Below are 26,009 nucleotides of genomic sequence, written 5' to 3'. Positions count from 1 at the left end.
ATTTCTCAATTACTAATGTTGCCACAGATCCAGAGGGATGGCCTTCCTGGAAGATTGTGTCTATATATTGTGGAAGTGCACTTGGCGTTTGGTGGAGCCATATTGAGGATCTCTCCCAGGTAAGACTGCTGAAATTAGGCCTTGTAAATGTAACTTTTCCTTCCAGTTGAGCAGTTGATTGTTCTATGGCACTCCTGACTTGAAACGTGTCAGTTTTGGGGAGGCTCTAAAAGATCAGAAGGTGAGGCACTTGTCTCAGAATATCCAGCTTCTGCCCTGTGTCTATAACCATAGTGTTCGTCTGACAGCTTCAGCCTAGCTTTGGTCAATGGGGAGCATGATAAACTGGTGGGTGTGAGAATTAGGAGAATTAGATCAGTGGAGCATGTTTATTTTTCAGTAGAGAAGCCAAGGTGAAAAATCATTGTCCATTAATTGGAACAGCAAGTTTGTAAAAAAAAAGAGGCAGGGGAAACTAAATGAATGAACATGTGGTCATGTGAAAATTGTGAATTATTACAATGGATTTGCAGCATCAAAACAGACCTAGGGTCAAAGCTAGTGTTTATGCTCCACATGAACAGCTTCCCACCCTTCATTTTCTCACTTCATCAGCTTATTCTTCCTTTCCATTTTCCCTCAACTGCTTATCTCGTTTACCCTTAATTCCATCTCTGCTTGTCACCTCAACTGTTTCCTGTGGCTGTCAGTTCCACATTTTAAACATTTTCTGGTCAAAGTAGTTTCTCCTGTGTTCAGTCTTCAAATTGAGAAGTTATTCACTTTGGTTGTAAAAATAGAAAAGCAGAATACTTTTGAAGATATGAAAATTGTAAGCATTGACATACAATGCTCATGAAGAGAATGCAGAAAATGACCACGCAGTGACAGCAGGCAGGAAGCGTATGGAGTAAGAGTCTGGTCCTACAAGGAAAGACTGAGCAAAATGGATCTGTGTACTCTGGGGCTGAGAAGAATGAAAGATGATCTGAGTGAACTGTTCAGTCTTCTGAAGGGAATTGATAAGATTGATGCTGAGAGACTATTTCCACTGAGAAGGGAATATAAAGCATGAGGGCACTGCCTCAGAGTGAGCAGTTGATTATTTTGGACTGAGATGAGGGGAAATTGCTGCAATCAAAGGGCTGTGATTCTTTGGTATTATGTACCACAAAGGATTGATTATTGAATGAATTGGGACAGGTTCAGTGCACAATATATGTGTGTACATCCAGACAGACTGAGTATTTAGGGAAAGTGATTTAACCTGCTTCAAAGAAACAAGTTATTAAGCTTCTCCTCCAACGTGTGTTGCTCTAATATTTCTTCTCAGGCTGTAGTCAGTACTGCCACGGCTGGATTTGATCACTCACCCTGCGGTAAGAGGGTGGTCCAGGGTCTTTCATTTAAATGGCATCCCTTGTTTCAAATGGTTGAGGTTTGGATGGACAGATTTTTTAATGATTTCTCAGGGAATCAGGGAGACTGCAGACGATGATAACGTACAATTTAAGCCTAAGGTCATCCACAATAGCTTTAAATGACAGGACAATCTCAACGGGCCAAAAACAGAAGTTGCTGGAAAAGATCGCATGTCTGGCAAAATCTGTGAAGAAAAAGCTCAGTCAATGTGTCGGATTTTTAACTTATTTTTTAAAAATTTGTTCACAGGTTGAAGGCATCACTGATCAGGGGTGGCATTTACTGGCCATCACCAGTTGCCCAGTTTCAACCACACTGCTGTGAGCCTAGAGTCATATGTGGGCCAGACCAGTTAAGGATAGCAGCTTCCTTCCCTAAAGGGCATTAGTGAACCTGATGTGTTTTTCTGACAAACATCAACGTGTTCATGGCCAACACTAGATTCTTAATTCCAGCGATATCTTATTGAATTCACATTCTACCACCTGCCGTGGCACGATTCAAAGCCGGGTCCTCAGAATGTTATCTGGGTCTCTGGGTTAACAGTTCTGTAGCAATACCTCTCGGCCATTGCCTCCAATTCTGAGTTCTGAGGAAGGGTCACCGGATCTGAAACATTAACCCTGATTTTTTTCTTCACTGATGTTATCAGACCTTCTGTGCTTTTCCAGCAACTTCTGTTTTTGTTCCTGATTTACAGCATTTGTAGTTCTTTCAGTGTTCAATCTCAATGGGCCTTTTTACTCTACAATCTACTCTACAATTACTCCCCACTTCTATTTTTTTTGCTTTCTCCAAACTGTCTATGTTTAAAGTACAAAGACTGGTAAGGGAAAGCTCAACAAGAAATACAGCCTTAATGAAAACAGATCAGGAGAAAGGGGTCAGGAAAGATTAACGTCCAAGAGGACATTGATGGCAAGGAAGTACCGAGAATTATGCAGCTGGAGTCTGAAGAGATAGTTCAATGTAGAGTGGGAGAAAACCTTACTTAAATGAACCAACAAATGTTTGCAGTAAAACAGGGGGAGCCGAATACTGTATTGAACAGCAAGGAATCAAACATCAGAGCAGTTATTAGGAAGTGCTGCAGAATAATTCGGACTCACAATTAAAAATTGCAATGTAATATATTCAGAAATGATGGTGAGGGTAAAAGGCAAGTTGAATGAGCTGTATTTATTTGGGAAAAGTAGGCACAGCTACCAGCAGGGCAAAAATAACATCCATATGGAAGGAGCAAAAGAATATTAAAGGATCAGCAAGAGGTGATGTCTGCACAATACCTACTAGGTTTTGGAAAGGAGGTCAGGTAAAAAAAACATGCAGACTGATTCAAATCCGTGATCTCTATCAGCCGAAGGAGTATGAGACATACGGGGATATCCCACCCATTACCGCCAGCCATTTTAATTTGGAGAGAGATCACTGCTTCTTTTATTGCCAGTGGATCAAAATTCTGTAACTATCCCTCACAGCACTTCCAATGTCACTGTATTACATGGACTGAGCAGTTCAAGGAGGAAGCTCGACCGCACTTTCTTTGGAGCAGTTATGGATGGGAATAGACATTGCCCTCGACAGTGATGAACAAGGCCCATGAAGGAATCACAAAACAAATAGGGCATTCAGTAAAAATCAAACATAGATTGGTAACTATGGGGCATTTTAATGACACTGATATTAATTGACAGAATTGTCAATTATCAAAACAATAACTGTTTTCTCTCCACAGATGCCCTCAGACCCACTGAGTTTCTCCAGCATTCTGTGTTTGTTTCAGATTTTCAAAATTAATAGTATTTTGCTTTTACATCATTTATTACTGGTTTTCCATCTCAGATATTAGACTAACAATCTTATAGTTTCCTGTTTTCTACATCCCTCCTCTCTTGAATAGGGGTCTTAAATCTGTCTTCCCAAACGGCCTGGATCTTTTCTGAACCAATAGGAATGTGTTTACTATCTCCACGGACACTTCTTTTCAGACCATAGGATGTTTCCCATCAGGTCCAAAGGGCTTCGGCATTTCACTCAAATAGCTCTCCCTATACCTGTCACAAGCTTATTGTTCTTTCTTGCCTTTCATCTCTTGATTTTCAAATATGCATAAGATGTTTTTCCAGTTTTTGCAGTGTTAGACACGAAATACCCGTTCAATGTTCTAACCATATCCTTGTTTCTAATTGTTAATTCTCCATCCATATTGTCTCATGGAACATTGTTCACTTGAAATATCAACCCAGTTCCACTGTCATCACGCTGCTCCCTGAGCTATTGATGGACTGATGCAGACAATTGGCTGTTAGCTGAGGAATGCCTATTACAAGGGGACAATTTATATTCTGTCCACACTTGCTCTTTCCAATACTTAACAAAACATTTTGAACAAAATTAATTCGATAGATTTAATGGCATGAAGATTTTATTTCAGAGACTATGGTAATGAGGTATTTTATCTACATAAGCAAGATAAAAATGCAAAAGATGATCGCATTTGATTGAGGAGGATAATATGTGCATCGTCCTTTTAACCAAATAATTTAGCAAAATTAACTCGGAAGAAATTGCAGCATTGTCCATTCCCTGTCTAATCCCATTGGTTTTGCTCCATTAGGTTGCCCATCATGAAGCTCTCTCTGTGTCTGGGCTGTGTGGTGATGTCTATTCTGGCTGGAGCCTCAGGCCACACCTTTAATTCGACACTGGATGAAGACTGGAGGAATTGGAAATTAGAGTATGAGAAGCAGTACACTGAGGTAAAAGGAGAATTTGCTCTGGTACAAAATCTATTCCAAAAGTTCAGTTCGCTCAGAAGGGGAAGTGATTCTGTCGTCTAAGTTATTGAAATTTCTTAGTTGGAGATAAAGTGGGAGAGGACCATTCTCTTTTGGCTGGAACAGATAAGTGAAATGAAATTAGAAACACATTGATCCTGAAATTCCTATGGGCATCCTCCCAGTCTCTAACTTCAGTAAAGGACTGATGAAACTCACAATCAAAGAGCATGGACTTGTGGTGTCTCAGTTTACTCGGGTCCACTTGAGTTACCATGGAAACCACAAATACACCTCAAGAACATTCAAACTTATCCTAATGAATATGTCGACAATGTCAATGTTTGCACCAATCAGAACACGTCCAAAAATTATGATTAAAATAGTGGAGTAAAGTATCTAAAATGTAAAACTTATGAGTGACATTTTTCCTCTATTATCCAACTCTCACTCCAGAATATTTGTCCAAGAACAGAGATGTTGGACTGATTGATAAGGGCCACTGTATTTCCCACCTGGCCACATCCCTTGCTCAAAAGCTGTAGATAGTGATGTTACCCAGGATAACAATAGCTTTCAGCTTCATGTTCTGAAAAAAATCAAAATGATTTCTTTTCTGGAGATCTCGCGTGTACAAGTTGATTCATCTGGGATCTATTAGATGCTAGTTATTGTGAAAGTGGCCATCATAGACCGGAGGTGAGCTTTCTGCCCCACTAGAACTGGAAGTTCGAACTAAGAGACCAATCAGACAAACAGAGATTGGTGTCTCTTATTGCACTGGGGGTACCAGAGGGAGTGATGGTCGCTGCTGGTACTGCATTCGGGAGTTGAGGCCTGAGCTGTGATGCAATGGAACTTGGTAAATGCTCAGGGTGAGGAAGATGGGGTTAACGTTTAGGAGGCTGTGCCAGGAGGACAACTTGGAGGGTGACCCATTGAGAGAGACCTCCAATCAGTCTAAGGGGGCCTGTTAATCAGAGATAACTTTCTGCCCACCATCAGTCTTCTGGATTGGCAGGTTGGAGTGGGCCTCTCCTGCACCAAGGTGATGAGATTCCAAATTGGATATTAATTGGAATTGGCTCCAGTCACCCTCCTGCTGCAGGAGCCATGCAATGTCAGCCTCACAGCTGGAGTAACTGTGCCTGGGTTGAGGTATAACGACAAGCCACTGGCTGGATTATTTGCCACCCAACTTCAAACCCATCACTGAGGGGTCATGAAACCGGACCCTCAGATCCATCTGTTTATTCCTCCAATTGCAGTGTCACTAAGACAGTGATACAAGATCAAATGGGTTTTGCTCTCTGAATGAGTGGGGAGAGGAGAGGAGAGGAAGGGACTGACTGCTACTTTTCAGATCTTATTAGGAGGATTGAAACACAATTGCAAAATGTTATTTCGGGTTTCTCACAGGGGCTATTGAAGCTACTGTATAAATTTATGAATGAAAGATGCTGGATCCGGAGCCTGATTGGCTTAATGTCTTTATTCAGGATGAAGAGACCTACAGGAGAATGGTCTGGGAGGACAATGTGAGATACATCGAACAACACAACCTGGAGCATTCGATGGGGAAACACACATTTACTGTGGGAATGAACCAGTTTGGAGATCTGGTGCGTACAAGACATTTCATCTGAGATCTGTTCAATGCCAGTCATTGTGAAATTGTGAAACTGGTGTAAGGTTATAACAAGAAGCAGGAGCAGGAGTTGGCCACTTAGTCCCTCAAGCTGACTCTACCATTCATTATATTCAACGACTGACTGGATTGTGATCTAACTCCATTTTCCTGATTCCTTCTTCCCCACTCCACGCTTCCATTACCCGGAACTTCACTGTAAATCAAAAATCCATCTCTCTCCAACTCGAATATATTCAGTGACTCAAGCCTCCATGTCTCTCTCTCTCTCTTTCTCACGCACACTTTCTTTCTCAATGGAGTAGTTCTGTATGTAGAGTTAAGCCTTGTCTATTGACACCACACACATACACTCTGCACATTTCTTCAAAGTTCACACCTACATGTTTACCAGAACCACACATGTGGCCAGAACAAAGGTTTGTTGTCAATTTGTGAATTAGCTGCAATCAAATCAACATGATAAATAAATAACATATGGGAGCGAAGCCTGAGGCTTGGCAGGGCTGTCTGCAAGAGACAAATGGTAATCAGAGAGCAGGGAGCTGTGTTGGGAGAGAGACAGACAGAGAGAGAGAGAGAGAGAGAGAGAGAGAGAGAAAGGGGCTGTGCTGGGGCAAAAAGAGCAATGATCAGGAAGAGAGAGGGAGTTGTGAAGGGAAGAGAGAAATGACACTACAAGGGGTAAGGGGAGGTTGTCTGTGAAGGGATAGAAAGGGGGAATGCTATGAGGGGAAAGAGAGAGAGGGGTCTGTGAGGGGAAGGGGAGGGGGCAGCGAGGGGGAAGAGAAAGAGGGGTCTGTGAGGGAGTGGAGGAGAGGGGACTGTGATAGCGAAGGGGAAGGGGAGAGGGTCCTGTGATGGGAAAGGGGAGAGGGAGGTCGTGGTCTACTCCATCCATATCATTGTCCATTCTCTGCCTTCTCTCCGCAAATCTCCCAACATTGTGCTCGCTCTTCCATGTCATCCCTCATCCTCTCCCCACTCCATTAATTCAATGCCCCATCACTCCACCACTTGATCCCTCATTCATTCACACAATCCCACTCTCCGCTATTACTTCCATCATTTCCTTATCCCTACCCTCACTGATATGATACGCCCCTATCACACCCCCAATCCTTCCTTCCCTCCCCCACACTTTCCCTGTTCAATCCCTCCCCCACACCATTCCCACTCACTTTCTCCCCCATGTGCAGCCCGCACTCCCTCACTCCCTCTCTCTTCTCATTCTCTCACCCTCACTCCTTCCTTGCTGCTTCCCCTACACTCTCACCGTTCGCTCCTTCCCACACTCCTTCCCCAACTCCCACCCTAGTCCCTCTACCACACTTGCTTACTTCCTCCTTCACTCCACACTGCCCACTTTCCTGAACTCCCCCACACAGTCCCTCCCTCCTGCACTCTCTGCCCCACTCCTTTCCTCCCCTCAACCTCTTCCCACTTGCTCTACCCCACCCTACACTCCCTCCCTTCACTTTTTGCCACACTCCTTCTCCTAATAACACCCCAATCCCTCCCCACTCCTGCTCAATTCCCCCCTCCCTGCCTGTCTGTTTCACAATCTTCCCCTGTCCCTTGTTCCACATTCTCCCTCATTCTTTCACTCCTTGCTTGCCCTCTCTGCCCACTTTGCCCCATTCTTCATTCTCCACACATTCCCTTTTGCATACTCCCTTCCACTCCAGCCACCCCCTCTTTCTCACTATTCCCGCTCTCCTGTTTCCTCTTTCCCTCCTTAATTTTGATTCCAATTGCACACTTCTGAATGTGTCCTGTTGTTTCTCAGGTGATGCCACTGAAATTCTACATGTTGCATGGGTCCTGACCTCACATGTACAAATTTGGCATGGGCAAAAGTACTGGCCAAGTACATTTCTGCATTCCTGAGCATCGCAGTTGCAAACAGTGTCAGCAGAGACTGCTTTAGACTTATAGAATCTTGCATTGCTTCTCTATGCCTTACATTTCAAACCAATTTTGAAATAACCTTCACCAACTCTGATTTCATACCCTTGTATGTGACGTTACTTTATCCCACATTTCTGACCCTCAAACAGAATGTGAAATTACTTCACTGAATGAGGTATGATATGGTTTGTGATTTTTAACAAAGAATCTCAGCTTCTTTGCAAATGTATGTTTCACAAAAGTGACTCTGCCTTCCAATTTACATCCATTTTCATCCTGTTTGCGCTTGTCAAACAGCCAATTCCATGGCCTGGGCCATTGCCCATATATCTGCAGTAATTTCCAAATATTAAGCATGGGACAGGTTCACCTACACCTAACCAAGAGACAATTTTCAAATGATGGGATATTGCTGACAGTAGTCAATACACCAGCCTCATTAGTCTCACCCTGACCCTCACCTCACACAATGGAGACAAAAAGCCACCATTTGGATTAATGGTAGTTCAGAGTTCTGAGAAAACTCAGTGAAAAATTCATGAAAAACAAATTGCACTGTGGGAGTGAAATAAATTGAAAAGCGAAATGTCAGATCTGAGTACAAAATGGTGCCTTTCAGCTCCGTGAGTTTATCAACCCTCCTCCTGCACATTGTCAATTCATAGGTCCTGTTTTCATTCGCGAGACTTCTTGTATTTGATTTTCTAGACCAATGAAGAGTTTAATGAACTCATGAATGGATTCCTCCAAGTTGAAGTTGATAACTCGACTGAAGAGGAAGTTGATGAAGAAGATGATACTGAAGATGACGATGAAGACTTTGAAGAGAATGATGAGGAATTGCGGGGTGCAACGGTTGACTGGCGTAGAAAGGGTCTGGTTACTCCCGTGAAAAACCAGGTAACAATCAGCAGGAATCCTCCTTGTGATTGTGAATTGTCAAAATTAAGCTGTGAACAATGTCGACCTGTGGTGTGCCTGTCGGTGCCGAGAAAGAGGGCTGCGCTTCCGCTTTAGATCCTATTTACCCAGAATGCACCATTGCTGGGTGCCATTGACTGCACACAACTGGCTGTGTAATGGCCCCCTTTATTCCTCACCAACAATGTGGTTTAACTTCCCTCTCAGACGAATATTGACCCCTGCAACAGTCCATCATTTCCATCTTCCACAGCAGCATTCTCATTCCTTGGAGTCACATTGCTTGTTTGATGTCAATGTTTGTCCATTTCTTTCCCCTTGGTTTAAGGCTTATTAAGGAGGAGGTTGAGATTGTCAAATTTCACAAATTATTCCTGCGGCCCACAGAGACACAAAATCGGAATTGTATTTCACCCTGGATCACAGGCAGTGGTTTATCACCGTGTGCCTGACTCCATCCTTCATCTCTCTTGAAAAAAATTCTGCAGTCAATATTCTCCAACACCAAGGTTTCAGGCAGTGCCCTCCGAATCCTGTTACACAGACACTCACTGACCCCGTGTGATTCTGTGAAACTTCATCAAACAGACTCATAATATCAGTGTGAGGCTGTACTCCACCTGAAAGGAGATGGAAAAAGGATTTTATTTTTACATCAGGATAGTTTAATGTGATTGTATTTCTGTCATTGCCAGGGACGATGTGGTTCATGCTGGGCTTTCAGTGCAACTGGGGCCATTGAAGGACAATGGGCAAAGAAACATAAAAAATTGATCTCTCTAAGTGAACAAAACCTGGTTGATTGTGATTGGCGAAGCCATGGATGTCGTGGTGGATGGATGACAAGTGCCTTTCGATGTGTGATGCGAAATAAAGGCATCAACTCAGCTGCAACCTACCCATACACAGCACGGGTAATTCACTTTTCAGTGTGTTTCAAATTCACCAGCTACAAAGTGTTTACAGCATTCATGGTGTTACACAGTGGAGCCTTGTAATGATCTCCGAAATCCCCATTCAACACCTCTTGCTCTCAGGCAATGTGAATGAAGAGTTATGGGTATTTGCATTCCTGTGTATTGCTGCTCACCATTTTGTGAGCCAGGATGTTGATGTGACAGTCAGCTAAATCATCAGATCATTCAGCATGTTCTGTACTTGATCTGGGGAATGCACACCACCCAGTACAACAGTTACTGCAGAAACACCATGATGGAAAGGACTGAAGTGTTCGAATTAAAGGAAATTACTTTAGTCTGTCTGCATCTCTCACGTTCCCCGAAAGGCTGTTTATTCATTCAAATATAAGTTGCAACTTTACACAAAAAAAGAAATAATTTAAGTTTAGGATATTTATTCAGAATTGACTTGCAAACTATTTTCTAGGCCACTCTAAGTGCAAATCTAGTTGCTTCGTAAGAGCGGTGTAAGTACTTTTGGAATGGCATTTAAGCTGCAACTTGCTGCTTTGACATTTTGAATTTGGGGTGTAATTAAGACATAACTTACTTTGAATCTGTTCTGAAGTGAATATTTGTGTGAACTTCCTTTTGTGCTGATGCTGTTTCTCCAGCAGCCACTGTTTTTTCTATAATTGGTCCCTCCACGTCACAGATGTCCCTCCGTACTGGATGTCATTGTGATCAGCCTCTTGCAAGTAACACCCAGCTGCGTGTCTCAATGTCACACAGATTCAGCTCGCTCTCCAGTGCATCTTTCAAATCTTCCACCAGCGACTCCAGACTCTCATGTTGAAGCTCTTTGTAAATGACACCAATGTGTGTGTTTCATCCAGCAGAGTTGTGGTTTCTGAGTTCTGAGGAAGGGTCACCAGACCTCAAACGTTAACTCTGAATTCTCTTCACAGATGCTGCCTGACCTGCTGAGCATTTCCAGCAACTTCTGTTTTTGTTTCTGATTTACAGCATCCGTAGTTCTTTTGGCTTTTATTGGGATTGTTTCAACACTGTTCGATTTTCCTTTGAGGTAGCATGAGGAGCCAGGGCTGTGTAAGTTGGCAGGTTAAGGAAAAAAGTGAAATGTCACATTGCGTAGGTAGATGGGTTGCCCAGAGGAAATGTAGGAGAGGGAGGCGGGTAATGCAGGAGTCTCCTGTGGCTATCTCCATCTCAAACAAGTTGTGCAGGGGAGATGGACTTTCAGGTGAAATCAGCATTGACAGACAGGTTTCTGGTGCCACTCTAATGTAACAATAGGTGCATCAGGTTTCAAGCAATTGATTACGACAGAGAACTCTCTCCTCAGAGGCGCACACAGACATTTCTGCGGCCAACAACGAGGCATCAGAATGTTGTGTTGCATCCCTGGTGCCAGGGCAAGGATGTCTCCGAAAGAGTACAGAATATTGTCAAAGGGGAGAGGGGCCAGCAGGAGGTCATTGTACACATTGGAGCCAATGACATAGGAACAGAAAAGGTTGAGGTCTTGAAGAAAGAATATAGGAAATTAGACAGGAATTTAAAAAGCAGATTTTCAAGAATATTAATATTGAGATAAGTCCTGGTGCCAATTGCTAGTGAGAGTAGGAATAGGGTGATAGAGCAGATGAATGCATGGCTAAGAAAGTGGTGCAGGGGAGAAGGATTTATATTGTTGGATTATTGAAATTACTTCTGGGTTCGAAGTGGCCTGTTTAAGAAGGATGGTTTGCACGTGACTTGGAAGGGAACTAATATACTGGCAGGGAGATTTGCTGGACCTATATGCGAGGATTTAAACTAGTAAGGCGGGGTGGAGCATGGGTGGTAACCCAGTGAGATCGTGAGGAAACAGATTAAGATCAGTCTGAGGCTACTGCAGTTGTGAAAAGGACCAAGTCAAACAATCAAGGCAGGCAGGAGCAAAGCAGAAAATGAGGTAGGGCTGATAAATTAATCTGCATTTATGTCAATGCAAGAGGCCTGACAGGTAAGGCAGCTGAAGTCAGGGCATGGTTGAGAACATGGGACGGGGATACCATAACTACGAGAGAGGTGTAGCTCAGGGATGAACAGGGCTGGCAGCTGAATGTTCCAGGTACAAAAGGAAGAACGGAAACAGAGCCAAGGAAGGAGGGAAAATGGCATTGTTGATTAGGGAATAACATTCCTGCTGTACTTAGGGAGGATATTCTGGGGAGTGCATCCAGTAGAGTTATTTGGGAGGAACTGGGAAATATGAAGGGATGATCACATTATTGGAATTGTACTATTGAACCCCCACAACCCTTCCCATAGTTAGTGGAAATTAAGAAGTAAATTTGCAAGGAGATTTTAGTTATCCGGGAGAATAATAGGGTGGTAATGGAAGGGGATTTTAACTTTCCAAGCATTGACTGGGACTGCCCTGGTGTTAAGCCCTTAGATGGAGAGGATTTTGTTCAGTGTGTATCAGAAAACTGTCTTATTCAGTATGTGCATGTACCTACTGGAGAAGGAGCAAAACTTGACCTTCTCTTGGGAAATAAGGCAGGGCAAGTTACTGAGTGATCAGTGGAGGAGCACTTTGGGGCCAGTGATCAAAATTCTACTCATTTTGAAATGGTGATGGAAAAGGATAGACCTGCTCTAAAAGTTAAAATTCGAAATTAGTGGAAGTCCGATTTTGATGGTATTCAACAAGAACTATGAGAAATTGATTGGATATTCACAGGTAAAGAGAGAGTTGAAAAATGGGAAGTATTCAAAAATGAGATAACAAGAGCTCAGAGACAGCATGTAATAGTAAGAACTGCTGATGCTGGCGTCAGAGATAACACAGTGCGAAGCTGGAGCACCACAGCTGGTCAGGCAGCATCAGAGGAGCAGGAAAGCTAATGTTTCATTTCCGGACCCTTCTTCAGAAAGAAGAAGGGTCCCAACCCGAAACATCAGCTTTCCTGCTCCCCTGATGCTGTCTGGCCTACTGTGTTCCTCCAGCTCCACACTGTGTTAGCCCAGAGGCAATATGTTCCTGTTAGGGTGAACGGTACCAGTATGCGTAAGGAATGCTGGATGACTAAAGAAATTGAGGTTCTGGTCAAGAAAAAGAAGGAAGCATACATCAGGTATGGACAGCAGAGGTCGAGAGAATCCCAAGAAGAGGAGAACGGCGATAGGAGTCTCCTCAAGAGGGAAATCAGGAGGGCAAAAAGGGACAAGTGATGTCTTTGGCAAATAGGGTTGAGGAGAATCCAAAGGGATTCTACAAATACATTAAGGACAAAAGAGTAACTAGGGAGAGAATAGGGCTCCTTAAAGCTCAGCAAGGAGGCCAATGTGTGGAATTGCAGGAAATGGGGGAGATACTAAACAAGTGTTTTTGCATCAGTTTTTACTGCGGAGCAGGTTATGGAAACTGGAGAACTTGGGAGTGTAAGTGGTGATATCTTGAAAATTGTCCATATTTGAAAGGAGGATGTACTGGCTGTCTTAGGTTGCATAAAGGTGGATAAATGCCTTGGACCTGATCTGGTGTACCCGAGATGTCATTGAATCCCTACCGTATGGAAACAAGCCATTCAGCCCAGCATGTCCATACCAACTCTCCAAAGAGCATCCCACCCGGGTTCAGCCCCCCTAACCTGTAACCCAGCATTTCCCATGGTTAATCCCCAAGCCTACATATCCCTGGACAATATGGACAATTTAGCATGGCCAATCCTCCTAAATGGCACATCTTTGGACTGTGGGAGGAAACCAGACCATCCAGAGGAAACCCATGCAGACATGGGGAAAATGTGCAAACTCCACACGGAGTCTCTCAAAACTGGAAGTGAACCCAGGTCCCTTGTGCTGTTGTGCAGCAGTGCTGAGCCACCATGCCATAGAAGTTGGTGGGACACTGGACGAGTGATTGTTGGGCACCTTGCTGAGATATTTGCATCATCATTGCCATGGATGATGTGTCAGAAGACTGGAGGTGGGCTAATGTGGTTTCATTATTGAAGAAAGGTGGCAAGGAAAGATCAGGGAACTCTGGACTGGCGAGCCTATCATCAGTGATGGACAACTGGTTGGAGGGGATTCTGAGGGTCAGGATTTATGTGTATTTGTAAAGGCAAGGACTGATTGGGGATAGCCAACATGGCTTTGTGCATGGGAAATCATGTCTGACTGGCTTGATTGAGGATTTTGACAAAGTGATGAAGAATCTAGATGAAGGCAGAGAGGTGGACGTGGTCGACATAGACTTCAGTGAGGAGTTTGACAAGTTTCTGCCTGGTAATTAGTTGACATGATTCGATCACATGGAATACAGGGAGAACTAACCATTTGGATGCATAATTAGTTCTGAGGTAGAAACAGAGAGTGGTGGGGAAATGTTGCTTTTTGGACTGGAGGCCTGTGACCAGCAGTGTGCCACAAAGACTGGTGCTGGGTCCGTTGCTTCTCATCATTTATACAAATTAGTTGGATGTGGACATAGGACATTTGTAAATGACACCAAAATTGGAGCGTAGTGGTCAACCAAAACTGTTATCTCGAGGAAAACAGGACCTTGATCAGATAGGCTGATGGGCCAAGACAGATGGAATTTAATTTAGATAAATGTGAGGTGCCGTATATTGTCAAGACAAATCAGAACAGAATGTATGAACGTAATGTTGAGGCGTGTTGCCAAACAAAGAGACCTTGGAGTGCAGTTTCATAGCTCCTTGAACGTGGAGTTGCAGATAGGATATTGAAGAAGAGACATTTGGTACTCTTGCCTTGATTGGTCAATGCATTCAATACCGTTGTTGGGAGGACATGTTGCAGCTGTACAAGACATTGTTTAGGCCACTTTCAAAATACTGCGGCCCCCCAGCTATAGAAAATATGTCATGAAACTTGAAAGGGCTTTGAAAGGCTTTACAAGGGTGATGCCAGGGTTGGAGGCTTTAAGAGATTGGGTGAAGCTGAATAGGCTGGAGTTATTTTCCCTGGAGCATCGGAAGCTGAGGGGTGACCTTATAGAGGTTTATAAAATCACAAGGGGCATGGATAGAGTGATTAGTCAAGGTTTTTTTATTACCCAAGGGTAGGCAGCCTAAAACTAGCAGGCTTGGGTTTAAGGTGAGAGGGGAAAGATTTAAAAGAGACCTAAGGGGCAACTTTTTCACACAGAGAGTGGTGCGTGTATGGAATGAGCTGCCAAAGGAAGTGCTGGAGGCTGGTACAATTACAACATTTAAAAGGCATGTGGATGGGAATATGAACAGGAAGTATTCAGAAGGACATGGACCAAATGCTGGCAAATAGGACGAGATTAATTTAGGATATCTGTTTGGCATGAATGAGTTGGGCCGAAGGGTCTGTTTCCATGCTGTACATTAATCTGACTCTATAAAACACAAGCAAGTCTGCACAATATTTCTTCTGATGATGGTTTCCCATCTGCATGAGCAGTAAACTCACTGTAGGAGGGGGAATTAAATCCCACCTGCCCCAGCCGATGTTTCTGAAACTGCACCCATTGCAGCATTGATGAAAAGGTAACTGAGGGGCTCATTGTCCAAAATCTTCACACTAACAGACAAAAGGCATATTCTGCAAAATTCACCACATTTGTAAGGTCCCATTTTCATTTAAACATGAAAATGATGGTCGTGCCTTTGATGATCAAAATGCTCCATAGTTTCCAAGATCCAAGAGGCTGTTAAAGATCCTGAAAAGATAACACTGGTGCTTTAATGCATATCACATGATCAGAATGAGTTTCATTTGAGCATTTTCTTGAACACTTAGAGAGGAAGATGCAGATTTCAGAGAAACAACGTTGCTGCCAGAATCAAAGGATACAGACGCGTTCGAAGAAGAGAAAGAGCTTTAGCAAGAGCAGCGAAAAGTGTGGGACCAATAGCTGTCGCAATTCACGCAGGGCAAAGGTCCTTCCATCTTTATAGACGAGGTAAGAAACAGAAGCTGTGGTTCAATTGGATTATCCACTATTCTTTATAAATATTGAAAATCACACATCCATGCACACTTCGACACAATTATTTTATGAATGCTTTTCAATGTTTACCATGGAAGTGACCAGACACCTTCCCCTTGTTCATGTTTTCCTCTACCCCGTGCTACATGTTGTCTGGTGCCGTCAGACTCCATGGAGTTAAAATGGGAACAGAATGGGAGAACCAATGGATTGTCTTTCTTATAGAATGTCATGCTTCAACTGATCTGAGATAAATTGGAGAATGAGGCCTTCAGGCCCGCAGGTGATGTGCTTTGATGTGGTAATGAGACCAAGAGCTTCTCTTTTAAAAGTATCCTGATATTGAAGCCAGAAGACAGCACTCTGTGCTCATGTCCTTTCCTGGTACAATTATCGTTACCTCACCTCCCTGATTCTGTCGGCTTCTGGCTTGTGATCGGAAATTTGCAGATTTTCTGACACTGGGATTATTTTGGGAATGTGAAATGAAGAAGGCAGTAGACGGGTATTTCAGGGCAAAAGAATCTCTGCATTTGTTAAATTCAAAAAGATAAGTACAAAACAAGAAAAAGGCAAATGTAATAAAAACAGTGCAACTAAAACAATTGTACAGAAGACAATAGCTAAATACACGATCAAATTAAACACAGGTTAAACACTATTCGAAGCTAAAAAAACAATTTTACTTACAGACACTTTAATCAGGTCTCCCACAGTTGAGGTTCCCTGCACAGTGACATCTCCCCCTCCCTGCTAGATAGGTTGGAAACTTTGGGCTCTCAGGAGTTTCAACTCATCACTGGGGAGAAACATGATTTGGAAGTACTGCTGGCCGTTCCCACTTGCCATACCCAGTGCCTCAATGAAGACTTTAGATGGTGCAGGCCTTCAGTCTGGCTTGAGTCCACTGATGCAGTACAATGTGTTTTAGGATTTATCAGGTACGTACTTGGCTTTTCTTACTTTGTGGTAGTTTTTGCAATCCGGTTTTCACCCCAGATGTGCCTGTGGCCTTGCGGTGTCAGTCCAGTCAGTGGTTTTTGGAGGTTGTCAGTTGCTGTTGGTTTGCCTGGTACAGAACAGACCTGTGTCAGTAGGTTTTGGAATTCCTGCCAGGATTTCTTTTCTGGAGATAGCGGTGCAGATAGCTTTCAGGGTGGTCGCTATTTTCAGGTGAGATTGGGGCTTGCAATTATACTAATTACATGCCTCTTATCTTCGTGTTAAATCTGTGCTTGCTTGGTGTTACTGGTGTTCCCTTTCAGGTAGCTGGCTTCCTGATAGTTAAGAGTTTGTGCAAGTGTATTTTGATTAAAGTTGAAGCCCACTATCTCTGTGAATGGATATTGATTTCAGTTGACAGTCTGGTATCTGCAGTGGCCCCATTCAGTCTGTGCTGGGTGGTGTTAGGTCTGCCTGATTGTTCTTTTCGAGTCAAGGTGTGAATTGGATTTTTGGGCTGAACAATGGCTCCATGCAGCTGCCTCTGTAGAACATAGAACTGGGCTGTCCACGATGTTGAGCCAAACATGACGCCAAATGAAACTAATCCTTTCTGCCTGCCTTTGGTCCATGTCCCTCCATTCCTTGCATATTCATGTGCTTATCTAAAAATCCCGCAAATGCCCCTATCGTATCTGCCTCCAACGCCACCCTGGCAGTGCGTTCCAGACTCCTACCTCTCTGTGTAAGAAGACTTGCCCGTCATGTATCCTTTGCACTTTCCTGTCGAACCGGAAATGCATCGTGCCGCGTATTAGATGCTCCAGCTCCGCTAAGAGGATTCTGACTGTCAACCCTCTCCATGCATCTCGTCATTTTATAGACTTCTATCAGATCTCCCCTCAGCCCCTGCCGCCCCAGAGAAAACAACAGGAGATTTTCTAGTCTCTCCTTATAACTCATACCCTCTAATCCAGGCAGCATCCTGGTAAACCTCTTCTGTACCCTTTCCAAAGTCTCCACATCCTTCCTGTAATGTGGCGACCAGAACTGAATACAGTGCTCGAAATGAGACCTAACCAAAGTCTCATAAACCTGCGACACGTCACCATGATTCCTGCACTCAATTCTCCAACCAATGAAGCTCAGCATGCCTTATGCCTTCTTTACTACCCTATCTACTTGTGTACTTCAGGGAGCAATGGAGTGAAACTCCAAGATCCTTCTCCACATCAGTGCTTTTCAGAGTCCTGCCACTAACTGTACACCTTTTCTTAACAGTTGGTCTCCCAAAATGTAGCACCTCACTCTTACCCGGATTGAGCTCCATCTGCCATTTCTCCACCAGTATGAGAAACTGATCTATATCTCGCTGAATCCATTGACAACTTTCTACACTATTCACAACTCCACTGATCTTTGTAATGCCTGAAAACGTACTAACCCACCCATCAGCATTGTCATTCAAGTCATTTCTCTACATCATAAACAGCAGAGGTCTAGTACACATCCCTGTAGAACACCATAGTCACGGACTTCCAGCATGAAAAACACGCTTCCATCTCTTCTATGGAAACGTCAATTCCAAATCCAAATCACTGTGAATCCCATGCACTTTAATCTTCTGGAAGAACCTACCATGAGGATCTTTATCAAAAGCCTTACTAAAACCCATGTACATCTACCATCATTGATCACCTTCGATACCTCCTTGAAAAATTCAATCAAGTTCCTAAGACATGACCTGCCCCACAGAAAACTATATTGACTGTCCCTAATTAGGTTATGCTTTAGCAAATGGTCATAAATCCTATCCCTGAGGATTCACTCCAATAGCTTCCCAACCACCAATGTGAGACTCACCAGCCTGGAATTTCCTGAATTATTTCTATTTTTCTTCTTGAACAGAGGAGCATGAGCTACTTCTAGGGCCTCTCCCAGGGATTAGCGAGCGAGACAAAGATCTTGGTCAAGACCCCTGCGATCTCCTGTCTTGTCTCTCTCAATAACCTGGGGTAGAAATCATTGGTCTCTGGGAATTAATCCACTTTGGTGCTCTCCGAGAGACGCAATATAACTTCTTTCTTGAACTCAAAATGAGCCAGCATTTTCGCATGCTCCACAGAATCCTTATTATCCTCGATATCCTTCTCCTGGGTGAATGCCAATCCAAAGTACACATTTAGGATTTCATCCACATTCTCTGCCTCCAAACACAAGTCTTCTCCTTTATCATTGAGTGCTTCTACCTCCTCCCTCGTTATCCTCTTGTTTTTAATGTATCTATACAATGCCTTGGGATTCTCTTTAATTCTACTTGCCAAAGTCGTTTCATGGCCCATTCTTGTTCACCAGTTCCTTGCTTGAGTACTTTCCTGCTTTCCCTGTGTTCCTCATGGGCCCAAGTAAATTTACAACCTCACTTGTTATAAAAGGGCCCCTTATCTTGCCATCCTTGAACTCCCTTCCTTACTGGAACATGCTGGTCCTGAACTGTCCCCAACAGGTCTTTAAATAGTTTCCACATGTCAAATGTGGACTTGCTGGATAACAGCTCCACCCAATTAACACTTCCTAGCACCTGCCCAATGGTGACATAATGTGCCCTCTTCCCAATTAAGTACCTTCCCGCAAAGTCCTTACTTATCCTTGCTCATGGCTTTCATAAAACTGAAGGAATTGTAATCACTGTTTCCAAAAAGTTCTCCCACTGAAAGGCCAGTCGGTTGACCAGGCTCATTAACCAAAACAAGGTCTAGTTTGGCCCCTTCTCTAGTTGGACTATCCACATAACATCTCAAGGAACCCTCTCGGATGTACTTAACAACTTCCGCTCCAACCAAGTCCCTTGCTCTCAGGGAGACCCAGTCAATACTGGGACATTACTCACCCAGTGGGACAGCCCTGTTGCTATGGCATCTTTCCATAATCTGCTTACATCCTTATTCCTCAATGTCCCAGTGGCTGTTGGAGGGCCCTATAGCATAATCTTATCAGAGTGATTGCATTCATCTTATTTTTGAGATCTACTCATATTGCCTCAGTGGATAGGTCCTCCAGCGTGTCCTTTCTGAGCGCTGATGAAACATTCTCCCTGATTCGTAATGCGACTCTTCTACCTCCTTTACCTTCCTATCTCATCCAAAACAACAAAACTGCAGACACTGAGCAGCCAATCCTGTCCCTCTTTCAATCAAGTTTCTGTGATGGCCACAACGTCATAGTCCAATGTACTGAATCAGGCTCTAAGCTCATCTGCCTTCCCTATTATACTCTTTGAACTGAAATAAACACGGTTCAGCCCGTTGATACCATCGTGTTCATTTACGCACCTCTACCTGTCTTTTCTTTCTGATATCCTGATCTTAACATCTACCTTTCCCTCAATCCCCCCACTTGCTGACCTGCTGCTCTTCTCCCCGGCCCGTTGGCACTCGAGTTTAAACTGTCCTGAGTAGCACTAGCAAACTGCCCTGTGAGGATATAGGAGCAACCCCTCCCTCTTGCACCGGTCTCCCCTGCCCCAGAAGAGGTCCCAATGATCCAAGAACCTGAAATCCTGTCCCCTGCTCTAGCTCCTTAGCCATACATTCATCTGCCCTGTCTTTCCAATTCTTGCCTCACTAGCACATGGCACTGGTAGTGACCCAGAGATTACTACCCTTGAGGTCCTACTCTTCAGCCCCTTTCCTAACTCCCTGTACTTATTCTGCAGAACCTCATTCCCTTTTTCTACCGATGTTCCTGGTACCAATGTGCACCACAAACACTGGCTGCTCGTCCTTCCCCTTAATAATTTCATGCAACTGCTCAGCGACGTCCTGGGCCATCCTGGAATCTTGGCAGTGGCCATAGAAACGCCTGTCTGTGCCCTTAACTGACAAGCCTCCTACCACTTTGGTCACTTCAATCTTGCCTGACCCGGTGCCTGTGTATCTTTCCCAGAGCAGAGCCCAGCTGCCTTTTAACTTGCAAAAGATTTTGAAAAGTCCAGGATTTTGGTCCAGTATTTCAGTTGGTAGGGATTTTTGCTCAATCCTGCAATTTGGCAGTGGATATGAAGGCTGCTCCAATCTGGAAAGATCAGCCCCACAATCAGCTTCACAGTCACTGACTGCCATCCCTGGCCTCCTCTGAGGATGCAGTGCTGCGTCCGACAGATGGCAAAGTTCTGTGAGCAGTGTCTTTAGGAAGAGAAGATGATACACTCACTGTTACTGGGTTAGGTGGAAAGAGGAGAAATTCTCCTGGAATTCCCTAGCCCTCTTGCTGAGAGCCCCCACCGATCCACCCGACCCCACCTCACCACCAGCAGTTTCTCTTCCTTTCTCAATCTCCTCTCATATGGTAGCTCAAGAGCAATTGCAAAATTGTGGCCGACAGGAGGGTAGTTACCTGCTCAGATCTTCTCCATGTGCAGGACCATTGTCTCTCGACTTCACCAACTTTAACCAACACGGCAAATCTATTAAGCACTCCCACAACATAACACAGAGGAAAGATTGATCAGCAACAAACTGCAAAATGGGTAGTGATCCCTCAAAATAGTACATTGTGGAGTTCCTTTCGAAACACATCTATGTGTGCACATGTGTGCATGTCTGTGCGTGTGTGTGCGTGTGCGTGTGCGTGTGTGTGTGTGTATGTGTGTGCTTTTGTCTGGTTAAGAGAATGTGTTCACTCACATGGCATCCAATTGACATTCCACACTGACAGAAAACATGATTGGTGCCTGCCCCTGACTCCCAGACCCTCCCTGAGATGTGACATGTTTTTGTCAAGTGGAAGGAGGGAGGGTGTGTATAGAAGAAAAGGAAAGTTCTGTGAGGAGGCGGAAGAAAGAAGATGAAGTGACAAAAGGGTTGACAGAGCAGGGGCAGTGAGATTGGACATGGGTTATTTGAAGGAGTAAAAGATGTGTTTTGAGGAGCTGTGAATAGCAGAGGGAGGGAGAAAAGTTGATAATGTGACAAAATGTGACAAAAAGAAAAGGAAACAAGGTTCTGACAGAAAGAATGTTTACCAGAAGATGTTGCAGAGGAAAACATGACATAGAGTGAATATCTGTGGGAAAGGGATAATAATTAAACACGTTACAGATTAAATGGGCTAAAGATAAATGTTTCCTTACAGGAGTTTACTATGATCGCAGATGCAGTAAGCGTCTCAACCATGCAGTGCTGCTGGTGGGATTTGGAAGAGAAAGGGGAATGAATTATTGGCTTGTTAAAAACAGGTATGGACTTCATTTTTTGACTGTATTCATTCACAGGATGAGGGTATTATGGTGGTTAGCATTTATTGTCCATCCCTAATTGCCCAGAGGGCAGCTAAGAGTCAACCACATTGCTGTGGGTCTGGAGTCACATGTAAGCCAGGCCACGTAAGGATGGCAACTTCCTTTCCTAAAGGGCATTCGTGAACCAGATGGGTTTTTACGAGAATCGAACATGGATTCACAGTCATCATTAGATTCTTAATAACAGATATTTATTGAATTCAAACTCCACCATCTTCCGTGGTGGGATTTGAACCCACGTCCCCAGAATGTTATCCGGGTCTCTGGATTAACAATCTCGTGATACACTTTTTGATTGGAAGAATAGATTCATAGACTATTTTCTAAATGAACAAAGGTTTCAGAATTCTGCAGCACAAAGGGACTCGGGATTGAGTCCTAGTTCAAGATTCCCTGAAGGTTAACCTCTGTCTTCAGTTGGTGTCTCGAAGGCAATGCAATATTGGCATTCGGTTAAAGAGGGTTAGAACACAAGAGGAGTGATATAGTGCTGAAGCTGTACAAAGCTCTGGTCAGACCACATTCAGAATAGTGTGAGCAGTTTTGGGCCCCATATCTAACGAAAGATATGCCAGTGTTGGAGGGGTTTCAAATGAAGTTTGCATGAATGATCCCAGGGGTGAAGGCCTTGTCATATAAGAAGCGATTGAAGAGTTGAGACCTCACTGAAGCTTACAGGATACGGTGAGGTCTGGATAGAATGGAAATGGAAAAGATGTTTCCCCTAGGAGGAGAGACGAAAAGCCAGGAACAGAGCCTCAGAGTGAAGGGACAACACTTTAGAAATGAAATGAGGATGAATTTCTTCAGGAAGAGAGTGGTGAATCTGTGGAATTCCTTGCTGCGGAAGCTGTGAAGGCCAGGCCACTGAGTATATTTATGACAGAGGTAGGTAAGTTCTTGATTCATCAGGTGATCAAGGGTTATAGGGATAAGGAGGGAGAATGGGTTGAGAACCATTTCAGCCATGATCAAACAGTGGACCATACTTGATGGGGTGAATATTCTGCAGCACTCAAGATGTTAAAAATTAGGGATCCTTTCAGATAGTCATTAATAAATCCAATCAAAACCTCAGGAGGAACCTCCTTACTTTGAGGAGGGTGGTATTGGAGAAAGTGTTACAGCAAGGAGTGGGTGAGCTGAATAATACAGATACATTGAAGTGGAAGGTGGATACACACACGAGGGTGAAGGAACAGAAGAGATATTGACAGGGTTACAGGAACGGAGCTGGGATGAGACTCCTACAGACAATTGCCAATGACACAGAGTGAATTCCCTGTCTCTGTGCTGCAACCTGTGTATCTGTTTAACCAACATGAAACACTGATTATCTCGATGCGAGGGATTAACAGCAGAGCTATCTCCGATGATATCAGGGTTGGAGGGGATGGTAACAGGATTGGGTGAGGTGGGCTTCCTCAGCGTTGGATTGGTTGGTAGATTGTTTGAATAAGGAAGTGCTGCTCACTGAGTAACACCCACTCCCAGCTCACTACCTCTGAGTCAGAATCTCACCATTCAAGTCCTGCCCCATTACCTGTTGACGTTAAAAGGAATGTTCATGACACAATCAAACAGGGTGATAATCCTCTTGACAATCTTTACACATGCCCCCACTATTCCTCAAATTATAAATGTGGGTCAACAAGGATTGGGAAACCTACATCCACCATCACCATTCACTTATAGGGTCTCCCCTAAGCCCCACACTGAAGTTTGGATTGAATCCACACTCACCGCGCAGACCAGCACTTTCAGTCTGATGTCACAAGGAAGTGCTTCCAAGCACTGATTCTCACTTCATATTTCATAACCTTTACTGCAGTACCCTCGTTATATTCAGCTATCTGGTTCAAATAACTCACGTGTTGAACAGAATCTAACCCCTCTCAATCATTTCAACAAATCCCAGAGTAAAACAAACTCAGTTCTCCAAACCTGTCTCCATAACAGAAGTTTGATTTCAACACATCATTTTCTTTTCTTATTTTCAGCTGGGGAAGGTCATGGGGTGACCGCGGTTACATCAAAATGGCGAAGGATCGACGGAATAACTGTGGAATTGCCAATTATGCAGTTTATCCAACTGTGTGAGGAGGGAGGTGTTAAACCAGAGCTTCATTGAACTCCACTTGAAAAAACGATGGGAACATTTCTGCTGATGCTGACTCCTTCAACAGTATCGCTTTAACTCTCTGCTGCAGTTCAGCAAGTTAAATAATGACAGCTTCTGCGTATTTCTATAGTTTTACATAGCAGTCACTGTCAGCGTGTGTTTGATACATGTAACCATAGTAATATCTCCAGCTTGTGTACAGACAACGACCTGAATGTACTGTTGATGTCGATCAATATAATAAACATTGCCAGCAATCACTTTGAGAGTCGGTTTATTCAAAGGAACAATTTCATAATGCTTTTCCACGGATGGGAAACAGGTACAATGGGCCACCCGGCTTCCTTCTGCACTGCAATTATTGTGTGATTGTGTGAATTGTTTAATATAATTCGGAATGATGTTCTTAAAATGATGTGTACAAACAGAAAAAATGTTACAGAATTGGCCGTTTTATGACACAAGTATAATTAATAGCTATCACTGAGGTATTTAAAGTTTAATTTAATAGTACTCACCCCAAAACTCTCCTTAAGAAATTAGAGAATGAAAGGCACTGTGACTGTGTGTTGGTAGTATTCACAAAAATTAATTACTTAAATGCACAATTGAGGTAAATAGCACCGATTTCATTGCCATTACAGAGGCATGACTACAAGGTGACCAAGATTAGCCACTGAAGATCCATTCCATTTACAAATATACAGAAAATGCCTTAATCTTACCCAGGTCACAACCCAGTGAAATTAAAGACGGTCCCATTCATGATTCAAGTGTATTCTCCCAGCGATTTTATGACTCTTATAATGGGAGTGTACTTCACATCGAAGTAAGCCATTCATGAAAAGAGGGTGCTGTTCATAAACATCCCAGATTCAAAATTGTGTTGTGTAATGAATAAAAGTTTTGGAAAAATTTGAGAATAATCAGAAGTGCTCCAGAGCTTTGTGCCATGCAAATGTTACAGCTTGTTTTCCAAAATATAAAGACAAGCCTGGAGTCTTGACAGCAATCTGCGCTGAAGTTCAACCCTTCTGTTGCGAGAGCCCTGCACATATGAAAAACTTTAAGGATAAACATCTTTCAATAATTACCATTTTGAAATTTTTGGACTATTTAGGTAAAGTTGATGGAAAGATATATCAGAGCAATGATTTAAGTAGTTCAGATTGATGGGAAACCTCTCTGGCTATGTTTGCAGGTTTCTTTGATGGGGTCTCTGGTAAGTAATATATCATTGTAGATAGATGAGGTCTCATAGACTCCTAAATGGCCACACTTTACAACAGGGCAATATAGGTACATACGGTACAATCTCTCAATGTAAGTTGAAGTTCGCAATTCATACTGGGAAGGTCAACATTTCTGGAAGGTAAAGCAGGAGATATTTAAATATGCTGCATAGTTTCATAATAAGTTGCTCGCTTTCAGTCTCAGTGCAATCAGGTGATAAATCAGGCATTGACTTTCCAATTAGTGAGGACAAACACTGCCTGGAACATTACTTCAGTACCCTGCCCCTGGTTTATTCATAGTTCCCCACTCACCACAAGCAAATCTCAGAAAGGTGAGCTGGTTCAGGGCCTCTGATAGATTTCCATCCCTCCATCCACTTTAACCACTATAAGAACCCTGCGCTAAATGGAGAGATGCTAGAGCAGTATTGTTCATCTGGTATCTCTGGCGTAGGTGAAAAACACAAAAAGAGCAAGACAAGGTGATGCAAGACAGGGATGTGAGTATCTGGGTAGTCTCAAAGTGAATCAGCACTGACAGCGAGTGAAAGACCAGCGATGCAGCCCAGTCCAGCCCATGAACTATTTGTCCTTTCTGTAGCATAACAATGATAGTTACCTATGCAGCCAAAGGCACGACATTGAAGCATAAAAGCATCCTGGAAGTAGATGGAAAATATGCCACAAATACTCTTAATGGCTGAATCCCATTGGACAACAATGACTATGGAAGTCAGGTGCACCTGGCTGATGCCCATGGAGAACTCTGAAATTTAGTGTCTGGTGTTCAGTATAGAGCTCTTTCCGAGCAAGTGGTGAGTTCATGTTGACATGT

At 43.5% G+C, this 26,009-nt stretch overlaps 1 protein-coding gene across 1 annotated transcript; it reads left to right on the top strand.

Annotated features, from left to right (window-relative positions):
• Positions 1 to 24,199, top strand: LOC132206064 (procathepsin L-like). The gene is made up of 8 exons (XM_059638477.1): positions 1 to 119; positions 4,040 to 4,181; positions 5,699 to 5,821; positions 8,467 to 8,658; positions 9,375 to 9,593; positions 15,387 to 15,549; positions 21,652 to 21,754; positions 23,818 to 24,199. The coding sequence occupies exons 1-8, from the start codon at positions 16 to 18 to the stop codon at positions 23,915 to 23,917; spliced, it is 1,146 nt and encodes a 381-aa protein (XP_059494460.1). The 5' UTR covers positions 1 to 15; the 3' UTR covers positions 23,918 to 24,199.
• The last annotated feature ends 1,810 nt before the right edge of the window (positions 24,200 to 26,009 follow it).

This window comes from Stegostoma tigrinum, chromosome 30, assembly GCF_030684315.1.
Source record: "Stegostoma tigrinum isolate sSteTig4 chromosome 30, sSteTig4.hap1, whole genome shotgun sequence".
In the NCBI taxonomy this organism is placed as follows: Eukaryota; Metazoa; Chordata; class Chondrichthyes; order Orectolobiformes; family Stegostomatidae; genus Stegostoma; species Stegostoma tigrinum.
Note: the sequence above shows the minus strand (reverse complement) of the source record. Positions and strands in the feature narration are given on the sequence as shown.